The 25,120-nt window shown below is 40.1% G+C and overlaps 1 protein-coding gene across 3 annotated transcripts in view; it reads right to left on the bottom strand.

The window, feature by feature from the left end:
* OSBPL9 (oxysterol binding protein like 9) overlaps positions 1-25,120 on the bottom strand; it is an 86,743-nt gene that overhangs the window by 60,257 nt on the left and 1,366 nt on the right. For 2 of the 3 annotated variants that reach the window (XM_083359607.1, XM_083359608.1), the window contains exon 2: positions 7,505-7,555. In XM_083359607.1, the coding sequence (XP_083215733.1) occupies positions 7,505-7,555 (51 nt within the window). Of the gene's footprint in view, positions 1-7,504; positions 8,404-25,120 lie in introns of those variants that run through there. The other variant, XM_083359606.1, reaches the window with a different exon arrangement.

The raw sequence follows: 25,120 nt of genomic DNA, 5'->3' as shown, positions 1-25,120 counted from the left end.
CTGAAAAAATAAGTTACTTTTCCAGCATTAAGCTTAGGCTAAAATAACCTAGGCATCCTCAAATCCAAACATGGCTTTGAATGTTCTTATAAAGTCATGTAGCTCACATATATGAGAATTAGGGTCCTTCACAAAATTATAATGGCACTGTGATTTAATGGTATGCTTAAAATACGTCTTGTTCTATTGTTTTCAGTCTACTATTGCAATTAGTTTGAATCTGCAATTTTACAGCAATTTGGATTCCAGATAACTTTTAATTATAATGTTTTCTGTATTTTCTAAATGGCAACACAATTAGGTTGGAAAGTTCAGGCGTGCAAGGGGACTGCAGCACAAGGAGACTGAAGAGAAAGATTAAGATCAGAAAGGTGTTGGGGGAAAACAATGAAGAAAGATCACAGAACAGAATGAACAGGGTGGAAAGATTAAGGTGAAATAAAGGGAGGGATGAATACATAGGGAGACACATAAGCTGGAGCACTTTTAAGACAAGAAAGAAGGGAAGAGAATAGAAACAAACAGGGAGACTACTAAGACAGGTGAAAAAATGCAGCGGGCATGGCAAGAAAGAGAATGTTGGGAGATGAAGGGTGGTGAAGGACTATGGTAGGCTACCCAAATCCCTTAATGGACTGCATGTTGACCAGTGGTTTCACTTTCTGTACTCCTGCTATGAGGTATTCCCCACATCAGAATAGTAGTGGATTCCAGAAACTACAATAAATAACCACCTTTTTTTTTTTGCTTAGGCACTTGCTAGGTGGACTGAAATGATGATCCAATATGCAGATGATTAAAAAACGTATGAGAAATGCCTTATTCAGTGGATCAAAATGAACAGGGTGTAATTTAATAAGAATGATCTAGGTAAGAAAAAATCAATAGCACAAATAGAGGTAGTCCTTGACTTAGAACAGTTCGTTTAGTGACAGCTCGAAGCTACAATAGCACTGAACAAAGTGACTTATGACTGCTTTTCACACTTATGAACATTAGAGCATCCCCATCGTCATGTGATCAAAATTCAGATGCTTGGCAACTGACTCATATTTATGATGGGGTCTTGTGAACACCTTTTACAACCTTCTGTCAAGCAAAGTCAACAGGGAAGCCAGATTTACTTACGACTGTGCAACTATTTTAACAAGTGCAATGATTCACTTAACCACTGTGACAAGAAAGGTCATAAAGTGGGGAAAGATTCACTTAACAAATGTCTCCCTTGGCAACAGAAATTTTGGGCTCAGTTGTGATCGTAAATCAAGGACTACCTGTACAGGATGGGGGAGAATTGGCTTGGCAGTAGTATATGAAAAGATTTTAGGTGTTTTAGTATAACACAGATTAAATTCAAGCCAAGACTATGGTGCATCTGGTGAAAAGGCAAACACTTTGGGGTGCATTATAAAAGGACCATAAAGTGGAGATCACAGGAGATAACTGTCACATTCTATTTAGGGTAAAACCCACTGAAAATTGTACTGTATATTTCAGGCATCCAGTTAAAAAAAAAAAAACAATAGACAAAGTGACTTGTGAAGAACTGGTTAAACTGGATTCCGTTTAGCTAACAAAAGAGAAAATTGAAGGATATATTAGAATTGGAAGGACTAACTTGAGATGTGGTTGGCTTAGATTTTTATGGTACAATAAAGTTAATATGGATTTTAAAAATCAGTATGTGAGATGCCATACTAAATATATGGAGCAAATACAAACCCCAGCTGTGTCCAAAAATAACTTTATTGGTCTTAGCACAGGAAACATTTTATAGAAGAGGAACAGAGGACAGAAGATTTATTAATACAGTTAGATGAAGAACTTAAAATGAAGTCAAGCAAACTATGTCTGCAGAAAGTCATAGTTTTCAATGGCTTTCATATGCACAATTAAAAGAAATCTTTAATACTGAGGGTTATTATAACTGAAAAACAAAAAATGAGTAATGTAGAAATAATGAATATGTAATTGCAAAAATGTATAAACATTTGTTAAGATTTGAAGCTGAATAGGACAAGTTAAGGGCTGTATAATAAAATGGACTATGAGGTTTGGCTTTAATATACAGATGGATGCATGGGGAAAATGTGGGTAAATAGGATAAAATTTACATTGTGTTATAAATGCTAGGAGGAAAAATAATAATTTAAGAAAAAACATTATAAAATTATGTATTGTGGGTACATAATAGTAGAGAAATCACCAAACATGTATAAAAATACCTCAAGGCAATGTTAGAAATGTGAAAAACATAGTATCATACTGTTGAAAGGGACCTTGGAGGTCTTCTAGTCCACCCCCCTTGCCCAAGGCAGGATGAAAGAACATTTTACCATGTACTTGTGAAAAAGCCAAGAAAAGTTAGATACAAATACTTACAATGATACAAAGTGGTTTTCTTTAAAAAGATTTTATTGCAAAGAGACTAAAACATTTTTATTGGGACTTATGGATACTGAATTAGAAAAGACTTGTGGAAGATTAATTTTACATATGGGAATAGTAGCAAGGTTAGTCTATGTACAAAGTACTTAAAGTCATACAAAGGAGGACTGGTTGTAGGTATAATTCATTCAGCGCTATTATTTTTGGGATCTTCATAAATGAAGCTAGCATTCCATGATGTGAATTAAATTTTTGTAAGTAAGTCAAATGATTACAAATTCTTGCACAGGGGAAAGAATCTGGACATGGGTTGTTCTAGCAAGCTGGAACCTCCTCATTTTATTCCGTATTAAATTTATTATAATCATTATTTTAAACAGCTCTTAATTTGAGTCTTAAATATACAGAAATCTTCAAAGAACTGAAAAATCAAAGTTAGAACAAGAAAAAAAGCAAGAGAAGTTATACTTTTTGACAGACCACTATGTCTGTTAAAAGCCTAACTTCTCTTGCTTTTTCTTGTTACATTAAATTAAGTAAAATTCTCTCTTAGTGATTAACCATTTTCTTGCCCTATTAATGCTCCACAAATTTTTTATTTTTTTATGAACTTACAAGGATACAAGGATAAATGACTATAAATGCAGTAGTAAATATATCTGCAAAGGGACTACATAGAATATAGAAACACTGATTACTCAGTTCAGTGGCAAACACATTCATGTGCAGTACTGCAGTATTAATAAATAGGCCTCTTGGTGAATTCTCTTTAATTCCCATGTCATAAGGTTATGTCCCAAAGTATAGTCCTTTTGCACTTCTGTAAATTGACCATTTTTTCTACCCCATGCTTTGTTAAATCCAACTGACAGATACCCCCAATAAAAAAGATGAGACATAATCAAAAATCCCAAATGATCAATTCTGCAATATTAGAGGTAACTAAGAACTGGAAATTTATGACAGTAGTTTAAAGATAGACTTTCCAATTGACTTTTAACATAAACAAAATCAAGAACAACTATTGTAACATGCATAACAAATCTTAATTCTAAGTCCTGGTTACAATTCTAATGAGTGTTGGAATTAAAGTAGATTCCCTACTGCGTCTTCAAAGCTTATCATACATATGTATACTCTCAAAAAGAGCTGCTTTATATACAAGTTACTAGCATATTTTAATTATATATTTTAGGGAGAATTGTCTTCCGTGCAGTCCTGGGAGATCCTGGAAAAATATTAATACCTTGTCTATGATAGACATAACCTCCTTCAAACATGCACACATTTCAGAACAAGGCACAGAAATCACACCAAAACATAATAGATATCGTGACATAGGTTTTTATATAAATATACTTAATTTGTAAACCATGTTACATGAATCCAGCCAAGTTTGGTTTATTTAACAAACCATAGTTAAAACAATTCAGTTACAGTCAGATTCAAGCTGAACAGCCAAACTGAACCACAGAAAGCTCCCATTGCTCAGTAGGAATATCTCAAGACATTTTTCTACCTGAGGTGAACCAGCAATGTGGTCCTGGACCATCACTATCTCTGAGGTAAGCCTATTTCATCAAGTTGATATAAAAATAAGCCCTTTAGCTTCTGGAGGGAAGATAGAATATAAATACAAATAAAAAAGAATATGCTTGTAAACTTTTGGACAATTATATATTTAAGCTGTTTCAGCATGTAAATTTATTTATTTATTTATTTATTTAGATTTATATACCGCCCTTTCCTGAAGGACTCAGGGCGGTTTACAGGATATTTAAAAGAAAATCAATACAAAAGCTAAAAACAATTAAACAATTAAAAAAGATTACCCATTCCCTGAGAAAAAATAAAAACCCCAGTTAAAGTTAAAAAATTCTCAGCCTGGGCCAGAGAGCTCAAAGAGCCAGGTCTTCAGGTCCCAGCAGAATGAACGGAGGTCAGGGGCAGTCCTAAGCTCCAAGGGCAGCTGGTTCCAAAGGGCAAGCGCGCCCACTGAGAAGGCCCTCCCCCTGGGTGTTACCCGCCGGCAATCTTTAACCGGCGGCACCCTGAGAAGACCCTCCCTGTGGGAGCGCACTAGACAAAGGGAGCTTGATGCTGGCAGCAAGTGATCCCTCAGATATCCCGGACCCTCGCCATTTAGGGCTTTATAGGTCATCACCAGCACCTTGAATCTCACCCGAAAGGCAACCGGAAGCCAATGCAGCTCGCAGAGTAGAGCTGTTACATGGGAGTATTGGGAAACCCCCATCACAACTCGCGCGGCCACATTCTGCACCAGCTGAAGCCTCCGGGCGGTCCTCAAGGGCAGCCCCATGTAGAGAGCGTTGCAGTAGTCTAAACGGGAGGTCACAAGCGCATGAGTGACTGTGCGTAGGGCATCTCAGTTCAGATAGGGTCACAACTGGCGCACCAGGCGAACCTGGGCAAGAGCCCCCCTGGTCACGGCTCCTATGTGATCTTCAAAGCTGAGCCGTGAATCCAGGAGGACACCCAAGTTGCGAGCCCTATCAACGGGGGGTAACACCTCACCCCCCATCGTTAGAGATGGAATAGTCTGGTTAACCCGAGATGCCGGTATGCACAGCCACTCAGTCTTGGCAGGATTGAGACGAGGCCTGTTTCTCCCCATCCAGAACCGGGCAGCTTCCAGGCAACGGAACATCACGGCGAGGGCATCGCTGGGTTGGTTTGGGGTGGAGAAAAAATGTTGGGTATCATCAGCATACTGATGATACCCCACCCCGAAACCACGAATGATCTCGCCCAGCGGCTTCATATAGATGTTGAACAGGAGGGGCGAGAGAACCGACCCCTGAGGAACTCCACAAATGAGAGGCCTTGGGGCGGACCTCTGCTCTCCCATCAACACCGACTGCGAGCGGCCCAGGAGATAGGAGGAGAACCACCACAAAACAGTGCCTCCCACTCCCAACCCCCTGAGATGCCGCAGTAGGATACCATGGTCAATGGTATCGAAAGCCGGTGAGAGATCTAATAAGACTAGGACAGAGGAACAACCCCTGTCCCGAGACCGCCAGAGATCATTCACCAGTGCAACCAATGCCGTCTCCGTGCTGTGCCCAGGCCTGAAGCCCGATTGGTACGGGTCCAGATAATCAGTTTCATCCAGGAACAGAGGAAGCTGATGCGCCACCACACTCTCAACAACCTTCGCCAGAAAGCGAAGGTTGGAGACCGGACGATAGTTATTTAAAACAGCCGGGTCCAGGGCAGGCTTCTTGAGGAGGGGTCTCACCACTGCCTCCTTCAGGGAGGCAGGAAAGACACCAGGGAAGCAGTTATTACTGCCTGGAACCAGCCTCCTGTCTCCTCCCAAGCTGCATAAACCAGCCAGGAGGGGCACGGGTCCAACAAACAGGTGGTGGAGCTCAGCCTCCTCCTCATCCTGTCCACATCATCAGGGGAAACAGGATCGAACTCAGTCCAGATAACATGCTCAAGACCATCCAATTCCTCCACGTCAGACTCTGCCCAGTCAGAGTCTAAACTGGCCCAGATCTGAGCGATTTTGTCCGTCAGATGATGACTGAACTCCTTGGCCCGCCCCTGCAAGGGATCCTCCCTCACCTCCTGGTTAAGAAGGGAGCGAGTCACCCTAAACAGGGCGGCCGGGCGATTATCTGCAGACGCGATGAGGTTAGTTGTGTATTGGTTGTGCAAATGGTTAGTTGTGCATTATAAGTTGCACATATTTTTATACATTTGCTGTGAAACTAAAAAACTCCATATATGTAACATGTTTTGTACTAATTCCTATAACTCAGGTTAAAAATTCAAAACTGGAAAAAGAAAGTCTCTGATTCTATTTTGCCCAGTCAATATGCCATTATTTTTTTAATAAATATGGCAAAGAAAATGCATAGCAACATTTTTGCATTTCTTGTCAGAAACAAAAAACACTGAATTTAGGGAAAGAAAATATGTAATTGCCAATTTATATTTATTCGCATATTTATTTAAAAATCCAATACTGTTCAATATGATTTAGACAAAGTGTGAAAATAACTGTAGCACAGTTTTCTCCCTCATCACCTCATTTCTGAATAGACCTTCACAGTCTTTCTGACTAGACCTTCAGTCTTTCCAAAACATTTTCTTTTAGGAAAAATATATATGAATAACGGTATTATTATACTTCAGGTGTATCATACACTACCATAACTTTCTCCCAGTAGTGTAGGAATTTTTGTCATTACTATAATCTATTTTTATAGATACAATGGATATTCTATTTCTCAGAAATAGAAACAAAAACAATTTACAAGCAGTATTCAGGCAGTAAACGAAAAACTATGGACAAGGTGAAGTGGACATGTTTTTCCTTTTTTTATCTGAAAGCTGAGCAGACTGGCCTTGGGTGCTCTTGAAATTTCCTCAGTACAATTGTACAGACCTCAAATACTTTGCAACTGAGTAATTATTAAATGTATTTATATAAAACTAGATAATCCAGTGACCCATTGGGTTATCCTTTAAGAGAAAGGTAATAAAGTTTGGTGTGACCAGAATGAATAGTAAATTTAGGCTGACCACCCCAATGCTGAGTGGTTCCATGATCATCTAAGAAGAGCAATATACATAGAAATAATTGTATAGCAAATAATTGTAGTAGCAAATGAACTTCAATAATATTTTCTTACTGAAACAGATAAATGGAATGATCACAGGCAGGCAAAAAAACAGTTGAAATGAGAGCAATGACTTCCCCATTGACTTCCTTTTTGGGAGGCTTGCAGGGAGCATCAGAAATCACAATCATATGACCAAAGGGATGTTGCAACACCCAACAACTTTGGAAATAAAACTAGTCTAAACAATGTGGAAATTTCAGTTCCATAGGAGTAATGGGTCCCGAATTTTTTTACACATTATTTAAGTTAGCAGATTTTAGATACCTTCATTGAAAAATTGTTGGAATATAATTCACTGTTTGGACTAACTTGAGGGTACAAACAGATAAACACAATGTGAGTTTTAATAGTATATAAAGGAAATGTAAAATTGATTTATGTTTTTTTTTAAAAATAGAAATAAGCACATAAGCCATCTCAACTTTCCAGTCCACAAAAAAAATCTAAGAAATACTTACCCTTAGTCTAACACAGCCTCTGCGTGATCCTCGCATCATTTTATCTTTTGACTGAAATAGAAAAATAATATTCATTTCAAGAAAAGTTCAGCAACGGTTGTAAAATGCAAAGCAAGAGGCTGAGGTTGTATTTATTTTTTGTTTTTACTGCACTGAAAAAATATCGAAAGTCACCAGTTTTTTCTTTTTCCTTACCTTTCTTTCTTTCCTTCTTTCCTTTTCTTTCTTTCTTTCTTTCTTTCTGTTTTCTAATGTTTGGGGTTTTTTTCTATTTTTATTTTATAAAGAAACTTAATAAAAAATAGATCATCAACTTTTGATATCAATGCTGTAGCTCTTAACGCACATATAATGGAAAGAAGTTATACCAGTTAACACATATTATATACATTCTGACCATATTGTGACAGAGTCCTCGAGTTATGGTGGCAATTGGGACTGGAATTTCCATCAGTAAGCAATGCAGTCACAAAATACACAGTGGTGGGAATTCCAGCAATCCCAGTTGCTGTCATAACCCAGGACGGTGCAGATCATTAAATGAGGACTTCATGGGAACACTATGTGGGAAGAGGCAGGAATTTTAGGTAATCAGGCCAGTGGGTGAGAGCGGCAAGTGTGAGGCTACTAAGCAGCAAGGGGAATAGACAGATGCTGTGGCAGGAGCTAGGGAACAGAGGTGGGCGCTGCCGCCCTGCTAGGTAGGGGCCACAAGTCTTCCCCACCATAATGCACTGCCAAGCTGCAAGGCAAATTTCTCACTGGATCACAAGACAACGATGTTTCCGGAGCACCTGACAGGCAATTCCCGATAGCTACTTAGCCAAGGGCTTCTCACACAGCAAGGTAGCTGCAAGTGGAGGTTTGAGGCTAGCCAGGGTTGATGAGCCTGGCAGAGGCGAGGCAGGTGAAAAAGATAACAAAAGTTAGCTGGGGGGAAGGGTGGGGAGGACAGAGGTCATAAATGTGAACTGATCACAATGCACTCAAAATTTTATCATGTGACTGTAGGGGTACTGTGATGGTTGGGACTTCAAGGAACAGTCGTAAGTCAATTTTTTCAGTGCCACCATAACTTTGAACAAATGGGTGCAACCCAAGGACTACCTGTAAAATCTAGAAAGGTCTACAAAGAGGACAAGAATAGCTGCATAATGTTTTCTTTTTACTTTAAAAAAGAATTAAGGGAATAAGAAGGATGAAGATACTTCAAACCCCGTATGACAGAGCAGAACATAAAATTTTCCCAGTCCTACTGTATTTACATGGCTCATTAATAGAAAAAGCTAATAGAGTTGGACAGTGATCCAAAATCAAACCAAAAAAGGGGAGTTGACACACATGAACATGCACAGATAACTCCTACTGACAACACTTTAATGCAGCTACTATATATCATTTTTCCATGCAGCTGCTTAATAGTATATATAAAAATAAACTTCAAGATTGCCCAATTTTAAACTATATTATGAAGCTGCTGCATTAGTAGGAATAAGTGATTGGATTAATTTGACACAAGAGAGATTATTAAATCTTGAGGGCCATGATTTGTTGTTTGGCTGGCATGCATATTTGTTGTATGACAAGAAGGTAGACAATGTGTTCAGAGTGCATATTTTAAGACAGGCATTGTTGAGAGTTTGGAAGAAGTATAGACATAAGTTAGATTGCAAGATACCACTGTGGGCAATTCCAAAACACGCAATAGAAAATATACATGCTGGTTTCAAACATGATGTGACTATGTACAAGGAGATCCTAAGTTTGGAAAGAAATGTCTGGTGTTTGAAATCATATAGCCTCTTGCGAGAAGAGAAGGTTGTTCAAAACTGGTTTCAATATACTCAGTTACGGGCCAGGTGGAAAGAAGACCAGAAAAATGGTTTTACAATGACTGATGAAAATTTGATAAAGCAAATTAGAAATCAGGGACCAGCACATATTAAACGGATATATCTTGCGTTGATAGAGATTGATTCAGAAACAGAACTTGTTAAGGATTGTATGATAAAATGGGCCCAAAACATTCAGGAAGTTATCACAATGGATACGTGGGAAAAGATTTGGGTGAGGAACGTAAAATTTACACAAGCTCAAAATCTAAGAGAGAATTTTTACAAAATGTTTTATAGATGGCATTTAGATCCTAAAAAGCTTGCAAGTATGTATCCGAATTATCAGCCTAAATGTTGGAGGTGCGGTGATGAAGATGCAACATATTTTCACATATGGTGGACATGTAAAAAGGTTAAGGCTTTTTGGATAAAAGTCTGGTGGAACATGCAGAAGATTTTTAAAAAGAGGATAAAGTTTTGTCCGCAACTTTTCCTGTTGGAAATAATTACAGATGCTACAGTTGTGGACACCAAGTTGATGTTGAATTTAATTACGGCAGCAAGACTCTTGATAGGTCAGTATTGGAAGAAAGAGGAACTGCCGACCATAGAAGAGTGGACTTTAAAGGTTTCCGACCTGGCAGAGATGGCGAAGATTTCGGCCTATTTGAAAGATCACTCGCAAGAACGCTATATTATGGAATGGAGAAAATGGATTGAGTTTATCCAGAATAAGTATAGGGTTAAGAAGTTTTATGTAGCATTTGAATAAGTCTTCTTTCTTTTTTTTCCTTTTTTCCTTTTAGTTTTTTTTATATATATTTAATATTACTAAGGCTTGTTTTATCCTATATAAGCTAGAGAGTGATGGATTTTAGAGTTTATAGTTGTTAGTATATGATTGTTTATGATTGTTTTTTTTATATATATACCTTGTATTTAGCTCTGGGAAGTCGGGGGGGGGAGGGGGGGAGGGGGGAGAGGTAGGGGGGGAGGGAGAAGGGAGGGGGAGGGGGGGTTTAAAGAAAAATTGTATGTTAAAACTTTTCAATAAAAAAAAATAAACTTCAAGAGATCCAAAGGAACTAAACTTAAGGCATAACACTGACATTTTATAAATGTTAGGCATATGGTGATAGCCTACAATGTTGGGTTGAACATATATTAACCATGATGTTATGTCTTTTAAGATGTTAATTGGCCAATGGGTGCGTAAGTGTTCTCATGGACATAAGAGGGAGCTAGTAACGTAGCTTCTCTCTCTCTCTGAATTCACTGCTCTCTACTATTACTGTTTTTGCTCTGTGATAAACCTGAACTGTGTATTGACCTCTGGACTGGTAAGAAGACTTTGTATTTTGGATTACTTCTTGGACTGTTGCTATTGTGTATGACTTGGACTGTTTATTTTTGACTGTGCATTTTTGTTCTTACACCACCTCAAAAGTAAAGTACTTTTTGCTTTTACAACTCAGTGTACTCTTGTGTTTACTGTGTGATTCTTGCTGCTCTCAGTACCCTTCCTTGTCTGTGCAACTCTTTGGTAGCACAAGGAGACCTCTGCACAACAAAATTCCTTAACACTGGTTATGGGCCCAGGCCTGTACTGAGAGTTAGTATACATAGTAACATAGCTGAGTTTGTGTTAGCTATTTGGTGTAAAATGGCACAAGAACTGTTGTCAGGCATCTCCTGGATAACCCGGTTGCATGGGACAAACTATGTTTCCTGGTCCACGAAATGCTGCTTGCTTTTGTGCAAGGAAGGACTATGGACTGTTGTAAATAACCCACCTGATACTACTGCTTGGGATGCAAATAACGAAGAGGATGCAAAGAAGATAGACGACTTTAAACGAAACAATGAGAAAGCTCTTTGCATTATTGGGCTAATACTGAACGACCAGCAGCTTGTCCATATTCGTGGTGAGGAGTCTGCTGCTAGGTGTTGGGACGTTTTGCGAAGGCTTTATGTTCGAGACAGTGTGGGTGCACATATACACCTTACACGTAAGCTGTTTAGGGCTCGTCTGCAGAAGAATGGAGATATGCTGACCCATTTAAACTACATGAAGGCAACTTTTCAAGAGCTTCATGAAAAGGAGCTGATTTTTTCAGAGTTGCATCAGGTCTATATTATTCTGTCATCTTTGGATGAGAGTTATGATGGGTATGTTTCTTCTTTGGAAGTCCTGACCAGAGAGGAACTGACATTGACTAACATTACTGGGAGACTGCTGGAAGAGTCCAGAAGAAGGCGTGACAGAGACCAGTTGATGCAGACACAGCCACGAGAGGAGCAGCCATTCACCACTGCTAACAACATCAAGAAATGTTATTCTTGTGGGGCTAGAGGGCATATAGCCAAATTCTGTTGTAAGGGAAGAAAACAGAATGTAAATAGCAGTGGGAAGGCTAAGAAGAGCATTGGTTTGGCTGTTTCTGGTGAACCAACATCCAGAAATAATGAATTGTGGGTTGTTGATAGTTGGGCTTCACAATGCATTACTAAAGTGAAAAAGAGGTTTATTAATATGAAAAACAGCAATCAACATGTTTCACTGGCCAATGGTTGGAGGATGAAGGCCTCTGGTGAAAGTAATTCCTATTGTCCATGCATTAATGAACAGTTACCTATGTTATATATACCAAAACTAAGATTCAACCTGTTATCTGTAAGGAAATTGGTTAAAGTTGGTTTTGTGGTAACATTCAGAGGGGAGCAATGCACTATTGAGAGGAATGGAACTTGTGTAACTGCTAATTTGAAAAATGGTTTATTCGTTCTCACAAGTAACCAGGTTAGTACAGTAAAAGCCAATTCGATATGTGAGAACAAGAAGCCACATGACGAATGTATACATTTATTGCATAGGCGGTTAGGGCATGTGAACTTTAACTCACTACGTAAAACAGTTGAGTTAGTAGAAGGAATTAAACTGAAGCCATGTAGTAAGTATTTGAATTGCAATGCCTGTAATCAGGAAAAGAGTAAGGCAACTCCTGCAAACAGGATAAACGGCTTCAAAATAACTGTACCTTTGGAAGTTGTGTTTGCAGATCTAATTGGACCCATGAAGCCTAGTTTAGGAGGATCATGCCATATTTTAAGTATCCTTGACCATTACTCTCGATATGGTTTTTGTTATCTGATTAGGTCAAAGGCAGACACTTTCCAACAATTTGCAAACTGGCTGAAGTTTGTCGAGAGGAAAACAAAGAGAAAGGTTCAGTGCATAATTACTGATAATGGCACTGAATTTACAAACAAGCGCTTTGTAGATATGCAAGAATCAGCTGGCATTGAGCATAAACGTTCAGCCCCTTATAGGCCTCAACACAATGCATTTGTTGAGAGACGTGGGCAAACGTTACAAGCCATGATAAGAACTATGTTACAAGATTCTGGCTTAACAGATAGACTGTGGGGGGAGGCAACAAAATGTGCAAACCATATTCTGAATATAGTTGTTAATACTTCTACCGGTAAAATACCATACACAATATGGCATGGTAGAAAACCAAACCTTGATTATCTGCACACCTTTGGCACCCCAGCTTGGGTCCACATTCCTGCACAACTCAGGAGTAAAGGCCAACATAGGGCTAGGCAATTATACTTCGTAAGTTACGAAGCTAATCACAGATCCCATCGTTTCTGGGAACAAGGCACAACCAATGTATATAATAGTGCAAGTGCCAAATTCCTTGAGCACGTTGGTTGGGATAGGTTAGAGCAAGAAACTGTTAATACTGATCCTCTAGTGTTTGAGGACTCCTCTGATAACATAACTAACAATGATAATACATCTCCTGTAAATATAAAAAATGAAGAGGAGATAGGGGAGATTAAAGATGAATCAGAGGAAGGAAAGGAGTCAGAAATTCAAAGCCCTGTAATTCCTTGGCATTCAACGCGCATCAGACGTCCACCTGATCACTATGAAGCCAGTATAATATGTCAAGTTAGTTGCAGGGGTGTCAAACTCAATTTCATTGAGGGCCGCATCAGCATTGCGGTTGCCCTCAGGGGGCCGGGTGGGTATGGCCAGGGTGGGCATGGCCTACTGGGTGGGCATGGCTAGAGTGCGTATGGCCTACTGGGTGGGCGTGGCCAGCTCTACATGGTTCGCATCAAGGGTGCCTCTGGGGGCCTGGGCAGGAGTGGGACAGATCTGAGGGTCTCTGGTAGAAGGAGGGTCTCTGGGCCAGGGCCAAGGCAGTGGGGGCCGTTCCCTCACTGTTTCCAGGATGGCTTCGCGGGCCACATGAAACCACTTCGCGGGCCGGATCCGGCCCCCAGGCCTTGTGTTTGACATGTCTGGTTTAGAGCCTTCTAACTATGATGAGATCAGGATGTATCCTGAAAAGGAACAGGCATCATGGAAAGCTGCAATGAACAGGGAGTTGAAGTCTTTACAGGATCTTAAGGTCTATGAGAAAGCAAAACTGCCACCTGGTGAGCAAGCTATAGGTTGTAAATGGATATATAAAATAAAGAAGGGTGTAGATGGGACCGTAACCCATAAGGCACGTTTGGTTGCACAAGGTTTTGCCCAAACTACTGAGGATTATGACGAGGTGTTTGCACCCAGTCTGAGGGCAACTACTTTAAGAGCAGCTTTAGTGCGGGCAGCTAAAAACCAATATATGGTTAACCATGTAGATGTTGAAACTGCATATTTACATGCTCCATTGCAACATACTATTTATTTAAGAATACCACCAGGATTGACCAATGATAGAGACCATGATTGTTGGGAATTAAAGAAAAGCCTCTATGGATTGAAACAATCAGGCTATGAGTGGAATAAATGTATAGTCAATGAGTTGAGTGTGATAGGTTTTGTAGCCTGTAATGCTGATCCTTGTTTGTTTAGAAGAGAACACAACGGAGCATTATCTTTTCTTTTATTATTCACAGATGATATTGCAATAATAACAAAAACTGAGTTAGAAGCACGAACTATCATTTCAAGATTGGAAAATAAATTTACTATTAGGAATCTTGGGAAAATAAGCCACTATTTGAGGTTAGATATTGTAAAAACGAATAGGGGTTTTAAGGTTTCGCAAGCCAGTAAAATATCTCAGTTATTAAAGAGATACAAAATGGAAATGTGTAAACCAGCAAATGTGTAAACCAGCAAAAACTCCGATGGCTATGGATTTCAAGGATGTAAACCAGCAAAAAGTCCAATATTACATATAAGGAATATGTCAAAGAAGTCACTGACAAAATGTGAAAGCTTGTAATCATGAATATGTATCTTTGTTTATGTGCAAGCAACTTTGTAGGTGCTTTATATTGGGAAATTAGTTATATAAAAGCAAATGTTTCATACTTTAGGTACAGGTGATTGCTTATATGAAAAGAGCATGACTTTAATAACAACAAAAGAGTGGGAAGAAAGAAACAATGTTAATAATGAAGGTAGGAAAATGGGTTGGAGAAAGAAGACTCAGAATATAACAACTTGCTTCCACAGGAATTTAAAGAAAATTTAGGGAATTATGAATTCCTAAAAGTATAAAAGAATAATTCAGGTAGAAGAGAAAAAGGGTGGAATTAAAGGAAAATAAATAAAGGTTATTCTTTTATAAATTGTATAAAATGTAACACCAATGAATTGTATCAAATGTAACACTAAGATGTGGGGCTATCTATTTCCTGCTCAGACAGAGGTCTCACAAATGGTAATCAACAGTTTTTTTTTTAATGTTAAAAAGCTTCAAAGAAGATAGGAACATCCCAAGGTTGCAAGTAAACAAGATAAGATAGTGACGGATGTAAGGAAGTTGTTACAATAAGTCTTTTGAGTGTAAAAAGCTTCAAAGAAGATCTTTTAGAAATGTAAATGACTTCAAAGACTAACTTAAGTTTCATAGGGGGGCATGTATCGAGAAAAGAAAGTATAAATGCCTGGTTTGAAACTTGCTCAGTGCGCTCTTTGAACCCAACCCAATTTGGGAAGGGTCTAAGAGGCCGCGTTTGCAAACGCTTTCTTTCTTTATTATTTTCAATTTCTTTTCAATAAATCTTTGTTTTTGTTAACCAGACTTGTCTTTGAGTTGTATCAAATTTTGGATTTTTAAATCTCACACATTCATCAATTCACAAGCAAACTATTGCAATTCACTCTTAATGGGCCTGCCTTTGAAAACCATCTGGAAACTTACACCGATTTAACACAGTCACTCTGGTAATGATGGGCATCTATACACTTGCCTATATAACATGTTTACTCCAGGAGTTGCACTGGCTGTCAACTAGTTTTTCATTACATTCAAGGTTAGGGTTATCACCTTTAAAACCCAGTACATGTCTGATGTTAGTTATCTTCAGGACTGCTTGCTCTAAAATCCAGTGCCCTGCTGAGGAAGTCATTCCCATGGAGTTGCATTTGCAAAGACCCTGAAGTAGGGCATTCTCAATGCTGGCACACCTCCCTTGGAATAACTTAACCAGGAGGTGAGGGAGGATCCCTTACAGGGACGAGCCGAGGAATTTAGTCATCATCTGGCAGACAAAATCGCTCAGATCCGGGCCGGTCTGGACTCTGACTGGGCAGAGTCTGACGTGGAGGAATCGGACGGTCTTGAGCATGTTATCTGGACTGAGTTCGATCCTGTTTTCCCTGATGATGTGGACAGGATCATGGGGAGGCTGAGCACCACCACCTGTTTGTTGGATCCATGCCCTCCTGGCTGGTTGATGCGGCCCGGGAGGACACTTTGAAGGAGGGTGTCTTCCCTGCCGCCTTGAAGGAGGCAGTGGTGAGACCCCTCATCAAAAAGCCTGTCCTGGACCCGGCTGTTTTAAATAACTATCGTCCAGTCTCCAACCTTCGCTTTTTGGCGAAGGTTGTTGAGAGTGTGGTGGCGCATCAGCTTCCTCTGTTCCTGGAGGAAACTGATTATCTGGACCCGTACCAATCGGGTTTCAGGCCCGGATACAGCACGGAGACGGCATTGGTCGCGCTGGTGAATGATCTCTGGCGGGCTCGGGACAGGGGCTGTTCCTCTGTCCTGGTTCTATTAGATCTCTCAGCAGCCTTTTTTTAAAAAAATTCCATTTATATCCCGCCCTTCTCCGAAGACTCAGGGCGGCTTACTAGCTTAGCAGTAGCCTTCATTCTATGTATATGCCTGCTTATTAGGGCTTTCACACACCCCCAAGCAGCATTATTACAAAGTCAGCTTAATTGCCCCCAACAATCTGGGTCCTCATTTTACCTACCTCGGAAGGATGGAAGGCTGAGTCAACCTTGAGCCTGGTGGGATGCGAACCTGCACTAATTGCAGGCAGCTGGTGTTACTTAAGGAGGCATTAGCCCACTGCTCCACCAAGGCTTTTGATACCATCGACCATGGTATCCTACTGCGGCGTCTCAGGGGGTTGGGAGTGGGAGGCACCGTTTTACGGTGGTTCTCCTATCTCCTGGGCCGCTCGCAGTCAGTGTTGACGGGAGGGCAGAGATCTACCCCGAGGCCTCTTGTTTGTGGAGTTCCTCAGGGGTCGGTTCTCTCGCCCCTCCTGTTCAACATCTATATGAAGCCGCTGGGTGAGATCATTTGTGGTTTCGGGGTGGGGTATTATCAGTACGCTGATGATACCCAATTTTTTCTTTCCATCCCGAACCAACCCAGCGATGCCCTCGCCGTGATGTCCCGTTGCCTGGAGGCGGTCCAGGTCTGGATGGGGAGAAACAGGCTTCGTCTCAATTCTGCCAAGACTGAGTGGCTGTGCACACCGGCATCTCAGGTTAACCAGAGCATTCCACCTTTAACGATGGGGGATGAGGTGTTACCCCCCCGTTGATAGGGCTCACAACTTGGGCGTCCTCCTTGACTCCCGGCTCAACTTTGAAGATCATATAGGAGTCGTGACCAGGGGGGCTTTTGCCCAGGTTCGCCTGGTGCGCCAGTTGCGGCCCTATCTGGACCGAGATGCCCTATGCACAGTCACTCATGCGCTTGTGACCTCCCGTTTAGACTACTGCAACGGTCTCTACATGGGGCTGCCCTTGAGGACCACTCGGAGGCTTCAGCTGGTGCAGAATGCGGCTGCGCGAGTTGTGATGGGGGTTTCCCGATAGTCCCATGTAACACCTCTACTCCGCGAGCTGCATTGGCTCCCGGTTGCCCTCCGGGTGAGATTCAAGGTGCTGGTGAAGACCTATAAAGCCCTAAATGGCGAGGGTCCGGGATATCTGACGGAACACCTGCTGCCGGTATCAAGCTCACTTCGTCCAGTCCGCTCCCACAGGGAGGGTCTTCTCAGGGTGCCACTGGTAAAAGATTGCCGGCGGATAACACCCAGGGGGAGGGGCTTCTCAGTGGGTGCGCCTGCCCTTTGGAACCAGCTGCCAGTGGAGCTTAGGACTGCCCCAGACCTCCGTTCATTCCGCCGGGACCTGAAAACCTGGCTCTTCGAGCTCTCTGGCCCAGGCTGAGAATTTTAATTTTAATTTTAACTGGGGTTTTTATTTGTTCAAGGATTGATATAATTTTTTAATTGTTAACTTTTGTATTTTTCGTTTTAATCACCCTGTAAACCGCCCTGAGTCTTTCAGGAAAGGGCGGTATATAAATATAATAAAATAAATAAAATAAAAATAAATAAATTAAACTTGTCCATGTATATATAACCCATAGCCTCCCTATGAATTTCTCTAAGAACCTGATTCTGGGAATGAGATTTAGGGTATGTTAAATCTGGAATTTATCACCCTGGATTATGCTAGTATATTTGTCCTGTTGTTTACTCCTTATTTTTGCTGTGTATGCTACCCAGGCCATTTTGAGTAAAACAGCACAGAAATGTCAGCAAATAAATTAATCTGCTGGTGCTGATAACAAAATCCCAAATAAATAGTCTACACTACAGTATTCTTTTCTGAATACAGATTTTTATACAGTTCACAGCAAACATAGAATCAATCCATAAATACCTTTCACTATATATCTATAATTTAGTTTTATTTCCATGCAGAATTTTTTTTAAATCCCATTTATATCCTGCCCTTCTCCGAAGACTCAGGGTGGCTTACAATCTAAAGCACAAATTAATGTGCTTAGCAATAGCCTTCATTCTATGTATATGCCTGCTTATTAGGGCTTTCGCCCCCCCCAAGCGGCATAATTACAAAGTCAGCTTATTGCCCCCAACAATCTGGGTCCTCATTTTTGTATTCTTTTCTGTCTCCAGAAAGGTAAATTGTCACAAAGTAATAAATTAAAAGTAAAAAAGTAAAATTTTGCAAAGTTACAAATAATTTAAGAATTTAAAAGTGATTCATTGAACAATCAATTTCTTCTGTCTACATATAAGTACAGAAAGCAACCTTGTTCAATTACTACAAGTTCTCAAGAAGCTATTTACTAAACCAGACATGTCAAACACAAGGCCCATGGGCCAGATCCGGCCCGCGAAGTGGTTTCATGTGGCTCGCGAAACCATCCTGGAAACAGTGAGGGAACGGCCCCCACTGCCTTGGTCCCAGCCCAGAGACCCTCCTTCTGCCAGAGACCCTCAGATCTGTCCCACTCCTGCCCAGGCCCCCATAGGCACCCTTGATGCGAATAATGTAGAGCTGGCCATGCCCACCCAGTAGGCCATATGCACTCTAGCCATGCCCACCCAGTAGGCCACGCCCACCCAGGCCATACCCACCCGGCCCCCCAAGGGCAACCACAATGCTGATGCGGCCCTCAATGAAATTGAGTTTGACATCCCCGTACTAAACCAATGCAAACAGTTGTCCTCTCAAAATATCAACTGTTAAAAATACTGACACAGGAAAAAGGTTCTGATCTGGAAGGCTATTCCATTTACCTTGTATTAGACACAATTACATAAATTTTTAATCTTTTAATTCTATAATAATATATCAAACACTTTCAAAGTAGTTCTTTGCTCATATTACAAAGATGCTTGGTTGCAGCAAAAAACCCAACAATCCTGAAGTCAGATTTCCAAGCCTCCCAGATCCATTTTAATTGAAGCTGCTACTATCAAATCAGTGGGATTTTATTTCTCTTAATGCAGTTAAGCTTTGTTTTACTACTGTAAAATACATTTTACCTTGTCCTCACCAGTTTTCTTATTTATTTTACTGTGGTTTTTGCTTGTTGTATCACACTTTCTTTTTCTTTTTAATAAATTACAGTCTATGACTATAATAAAGTACCTATGAATCTAAAACTTCCAAATGTTGTAGAAGTATACTTTGTTACAACATATTAAAACATTCTTACATAATTTTCCTGAATGAGATCACTGCATAGCCCTTTATTTGAAGTAATAATACCACATGTAATCTGATATTACATGTACTTTCAGATCAAGTGCTTTAGCTTAAAGCAGAAAATATGTGCCAAATAAGAAACCAGTTATTTCACATTTCTGCTTTTGGAGGCTTTTTGTGCTTTCTGATTACTTTTAGTCCCGTTCTCAATCTCAGTTGGAGGTAAAAGGGGTATCTATACCAGCCTGCCAGAGTGCTTCCTAGCATTTTGTGTATCTGAGTTCAGTAACATTTATGTAAATACATAAGAGCCTTGGTGGAGCAGTGGGCTAATGCCTCCTTAAGTAACACCAGCTGCCTGCAATTAGTGCAGGTTCGCATCCCACCAGGCTCAAGGTTGACTCAGCCTTCCATCCTTCCGAGGTAGGTAAAATGAGGACCCAGATTGTTGGGGGCAATTAAGCTGACTTTGCAATAATGCCGCTTGGGGGTGTGTGAAAGCCCTAATAAGCAGGCATATACATAGAATGAAGGCTACTGCTAAGCTTGTAAGCCGCCCTGAGTCTTCGGAGAAGGGCGGGATATAAATGGAATTAAAATTAAAAAAAATAAATAAGTTCATGCAAATATATGACATAGAAATTTAAACTGACCTATCTTGTCCAGACCACTGCAGATACAATGGATATGGGCTTTATTTCAGCGAGGGGGGGGGGAAAACGACTGAAATAATCTGAATAGAAATGTAGTTTGTTTTATTCTAAGACCACTGAATGGAAGCCTGCTAAATTAAAGCTGTATTAAACTAGTTGTTACTTTATGTACTAAACATAAATTGATGAGCAAGCTATTTCCTAAAATAACATGATTTATGTTCTTTACAGATTAAAGAACATAAAGAACTAGTCTAGTAAACAGTGCTTGTAGGTATTTTGGACTATTAACCAGATAGTTTATCGAGCATGGCTAATAATCAAGGATAACATAACGTATATATACATTATATATACCCAGAGGGGAAAAAAGTTGTGTAGATTTAAAATAGGACTTAATCTCAAAATCATACATCAGAACTAGCACCTATCACATTCTGCTAAAAGTATCAGATTATTATAAAATAATCACCCAATATTATTTTATGCAACTTCCACTTCTTTTCCTATTTTAACTTCTATTCCAATAACATCAATATATATCAATAATCACTTAGAAAGTACATAGTTTTTATTATTATAAATCATACATTTAAGATTACTAAACAAATACATTTTAGGAAAAATATTACACAATGGTAAATTAAGAAATTATTTTCTTCCTCCTATAGTAGTTGAAACATTCTCAATGATAAATATTTTGTTAGTTTGCTTGTTTTAATTATCCTTCTGTTTGGGTACTGAGATTTTTGTCTAGTTTTTTAAATTATTATTTTACATTATAAATTCATTGCAGTTACTCTTGAATTGTTCCCTAAAGGTAGCAGTTTATCAATTATATGCATAAAAAAAGAAACTGGATACAGACAAAATTCTGTAACAGAAAGAAAGGATTACTGTTTTTTTATACTATGTTGAACTTGCTGCATATTGTATACAATTCTAGCATATAACAACAAAATTAGAGATGTAGAAATAACCAACAGAATTGGCCAGAACATAAAACAAGATAGCAAAATATTATCAACTGATTTTAAAGTAAGTCTCTCTGAAGGAAATGTACAGAGTAGCAACCGAAACTGGCCCCATAAGAGAGAGCAATTTCTACAACTTCCATAAGATTTAAATTACTAAACATACATTAATCTGAACAAATGAAAATCTAATAAACTGAAGGGATGAGAGGAATTAATATCTGATGAAATATGGTACACAAAAAGTCTGACACTGACAGTCAACCTTACTCAATTAAAAAAACTACTTTTAAAAAGTTTAAAACTTAATTTTAAGTTTGGTGAACAGTTTAAGACATCAGTCTAGAAATTGGGAGAGTGCAAGTTCTATTCCTGCGTTAGGCACAAAGCCAGCTGGGTGACCTTGGGCCAGTCACTTGCTCTCAGCCCTAGGAAATAGGTAACGGCAAATCACTTCTAAAAAAAACCTTGCCAAGAAACTGCGGGGACATGTTTAGGCAGTCTCTGAGAATCAAATATGATTTAAAAGAAAAAAAACCCTTTATATTAAAATAAATACAATTTTATATTAAATGCAGCTAAATAGGAGGCAGAAGAAATATAGTCTAATAAGTGAATTACTATAATTTTTCACTAGCACACAAACAAAATGCCTGTCTTAATGTAGTTTGTAAATGCAATTTGTTGGCCACTGTAGTACAAAAAATATTATGCTAGCTGAATTTTTTTTCAGACAGATTACTGCAGGACAAGAATAATGGTACCTCAAGAACATTTACCATGTTGTTGTTAGTTGCGAAGTCGTGTCCGACCCATCGCGACCCCATGGACAACGTTCCTCCAGGCCTTCCTGTCCTCTACCATCTTCTGGAGTCCATTTAAGCTCACGCCTACTGCTTCAGTGACTCCATCCAGCCACCACATTCTCTGTCGTCCCTTTCTTCTATTGCCCTCAATCTTTCCCAGCATTAGGCTCTTCTCCAGTGAGTCCTTCCTTCTCATTAGGTGGCCAAAGTATTTGAGTTTCAACTTCAGGATCTGGCCTTCTAAAGAGCAGTCAGGGTTGATCTCCTCTAGGACTGACCGGTTTGATCACCTTGCAGTCCAGGGAACTCGCAAGAGTCTTCTCCAGCACCAGAGTTCAAAGGCTTCAATTCTTTGGTGCTCAGCCTTTCTTATGGTCCAACTTTCACAGCCATACATTGCAACTAGGAAAACCATGGCCTTGACTATACGCACTTTTGTTGGCAGGGTGACATCTCTGCTTTTTAGCGTGCTGTCTAGATTTGCCATAGCTTTCCTCCCCAGGAGCGTCTTTTAATTTCTTGGCTGCAGTCCCCATCTGCGGTGATCTTGGAGCCCAGGAAAATAAAATCTGTCACTACCTCCATTTCTTCCCCATCTATTTGCCAGGAATTGAGAGGGCCGGATGCCATGATCTTGGTTTTCTTAATGTTGAGTTTCAAGCCAGATTTTGCACTCTCCTTCTTCACCCGCAACAAGAGGCTCTTTAGTTCTTCTTCACTTTCTGCCATTAGAGTGGTATCATCTGCATATCTTACGTTGTTGATATTTCTCCCAGCAATCTTAATTCCAACCTTTGATTCATCTAGCCTTGCCTTTCTCATGATGTGCTCTGCATATAAGTTAAATAGGCAGGGCAACAGCATACAGCCTTGCCGGACTCCTTTCCCAATTTTGAACCAATCAGTGGTTCCATGTCCAGTTCTCACTGTTGCTTCTTGACCCACATATAGGTTTCTCAAGAGAGAAATAAGATGGTCTGGTACGCCCATCTCCTTAAGAACTTGCCACAATTTGTTGTGATCCAAACAAATAAAGGCTTTAGCATAGTCAATTAAGCAGAAGTAGATGTTTTTCTGGAACTCCCTAGCTTTCTCCATGATCCAGCGTATGTTGGCAATTTGATCTCTAGTTCCTCTGCCTCTTCAAAATCCTGCCTGTACTTCTGGTAGTTCTCGATCCACATACTGCTGGAGTCTAGCTTGTAGGATTTTAAGCATAACTTTACTAGCATGTGAAATGAGTGCAATGGTGCGATAGTTTGAACATTCTTTGGCATTTCCTTTCTTTGGAATTGTAACGTAAACTGATCTTTTCCAATCCTGTGGCCACTGTTGAGTTTTCCAAATTTGCTGGCAAATTGAATGGCACGTTTACTGCATCGTCTTTTAAGATTTTGAATAGCTCAGCTGGAATACTATCACCTACACTAGCTTTGTTGTTGCTCAGCTTTTCTAAGGCTCACTTCACTTCACATTCTAGGATGTCTGGCTCGAGGTCAGTGACCACCTCATTGTGGTTATCAGGGACGCTAAGCTTGTTCTTGTATAGTTCTTCTGTGTAATTTTGCCACCTCTTCTTAATCTCTTCTGCCTCCATTACGTCCCTGCCATTTTGGTCCTTTATCATGCCATCTTTGCATGAAACGTTCCCTTCATATCTCCAATTTTCTTGAAAAGATCTCTGGTCCTCCCTATTCTATTGTTTTCTTCTATTTCTTTGCACTGTTCATTTAAGAGGGCATTCTTATCTCTTCTAGCTATTCTCTGTAATTCTGCATTCAATTGGGCGTATCTTTCTCTTTCTCCCTTGCCTTTCACTTCCCTTCTTTCCTCAGCTATTTGCAAAGCTTCCTCACACAGCCATTTTTCTTTCTTGCATTTCTTTTTCTTTGGGATGGTTTTAGTTGCTACCTCTTGTATGGCTCAGTGGGTTAAGACAATGAGCTTGTCGATCAGAAGGTCGGCAGTTTGGCAGGTCGAATCCCGAGTGCCGCATAACAGAGTGAGTGCCTGTTACTCGTCCCAGCTTCTGCCAACCTAGCAGTTCGAAAGCACGCAAAAATGCAAGTAGAAAAATAGGGACCACTATGGTGGGAAGGTAACAGCATTCCGTGCGCCTTTGGCGTCTAGTCATGCCGGCCACATGACCACGAAGACGTCCTCGGACAAGCACTGGCTCTTCCGCTTTGAAACAGAGATGAGCACCGGCCCCTGGAGTTGGAAACGACCAGCACGCATGTGCGGGAGAACCTTTACCTTTACCTTGTATAATGTTGCGAACCTCCGTCCATAGTTCTTCAGGCACTCTGTCTGTCAGATCTAATTCCTTAAATCTATTTGTCACCTCTACGGTATATTCATCAGGGATGTGATTTAGTTCATACCTGAGTGGCCTAGTGTTTTTCCCTACTTTCAATTTAAGCTTAAATTTTGCAAGGAGAAGCTCATGATCTGAGCCACAGTCAGCTCCTGGTCTTGTTTTTACTGACTGCATAGAGCTTCTCCATGTTTGGTTGCAGAGCACATAGTCAATCTGATTTCTGTGTTGACTGTCTGGTGATGTCCATGTGTAGAGCTGTCTCTTGGGTTGTTGGAAAAGAATATTTGCTATGACCATCGTATTCTCTTGACAATATTCTATCAGCCTGTGCCCTGCTTCATTTTGTATTCCAAGGCCAAACTTGCCTGTTATTCCGGTTATCTTTTGGCTTCCTACTTTAGCATTCCAATCCCACATGATGATAAGGACATCATTTTTTGGTGTTGATTCTATTCACCATAGCATAATGTTTATCACTTTTTCTATTGTTTTTTTTAATTTAATGGATCTTTCATTCTGCAAAGAAAATTTAGTTTCCAACACGTGTGATATACAAAATTATTATGAAATTTATCATACTATCACACATAATAAACCCTACCTCAGTTTAAGGCTTAATAGATGGGAGCTACAGAGAGTTCACTTGGAATTAATTTCAAGTTTGCACAGGTTAGGGACGCGGTGGCTCAGTGGGTTAGGATGCTGAGCCTGTCAATCAGAAGGTCGGCAGTTTGGCGGGTCAAATCCCGAGTGCCGCGTAGCAGAGTGAGCGCCTGTTA

The sequence above is a fragment of the Vipera ursinii genome (assembly GCF_947247035.1).
Source record: "Vipera ursinii genome assembly, chromosome: 3".
Classification (NCBI taxonomy): domain Eukaryota; kingdom Metazoa; phylum Chordata; class Lepidosauria; order Squamata; family Viperidae; genus Vipera; species Vipera ursinii.
The sequence above is the reverse complement of the archived record's forward strand: the minus strand, read 5'-3'. Positions and strand labels throughout refer to the sequence as shown.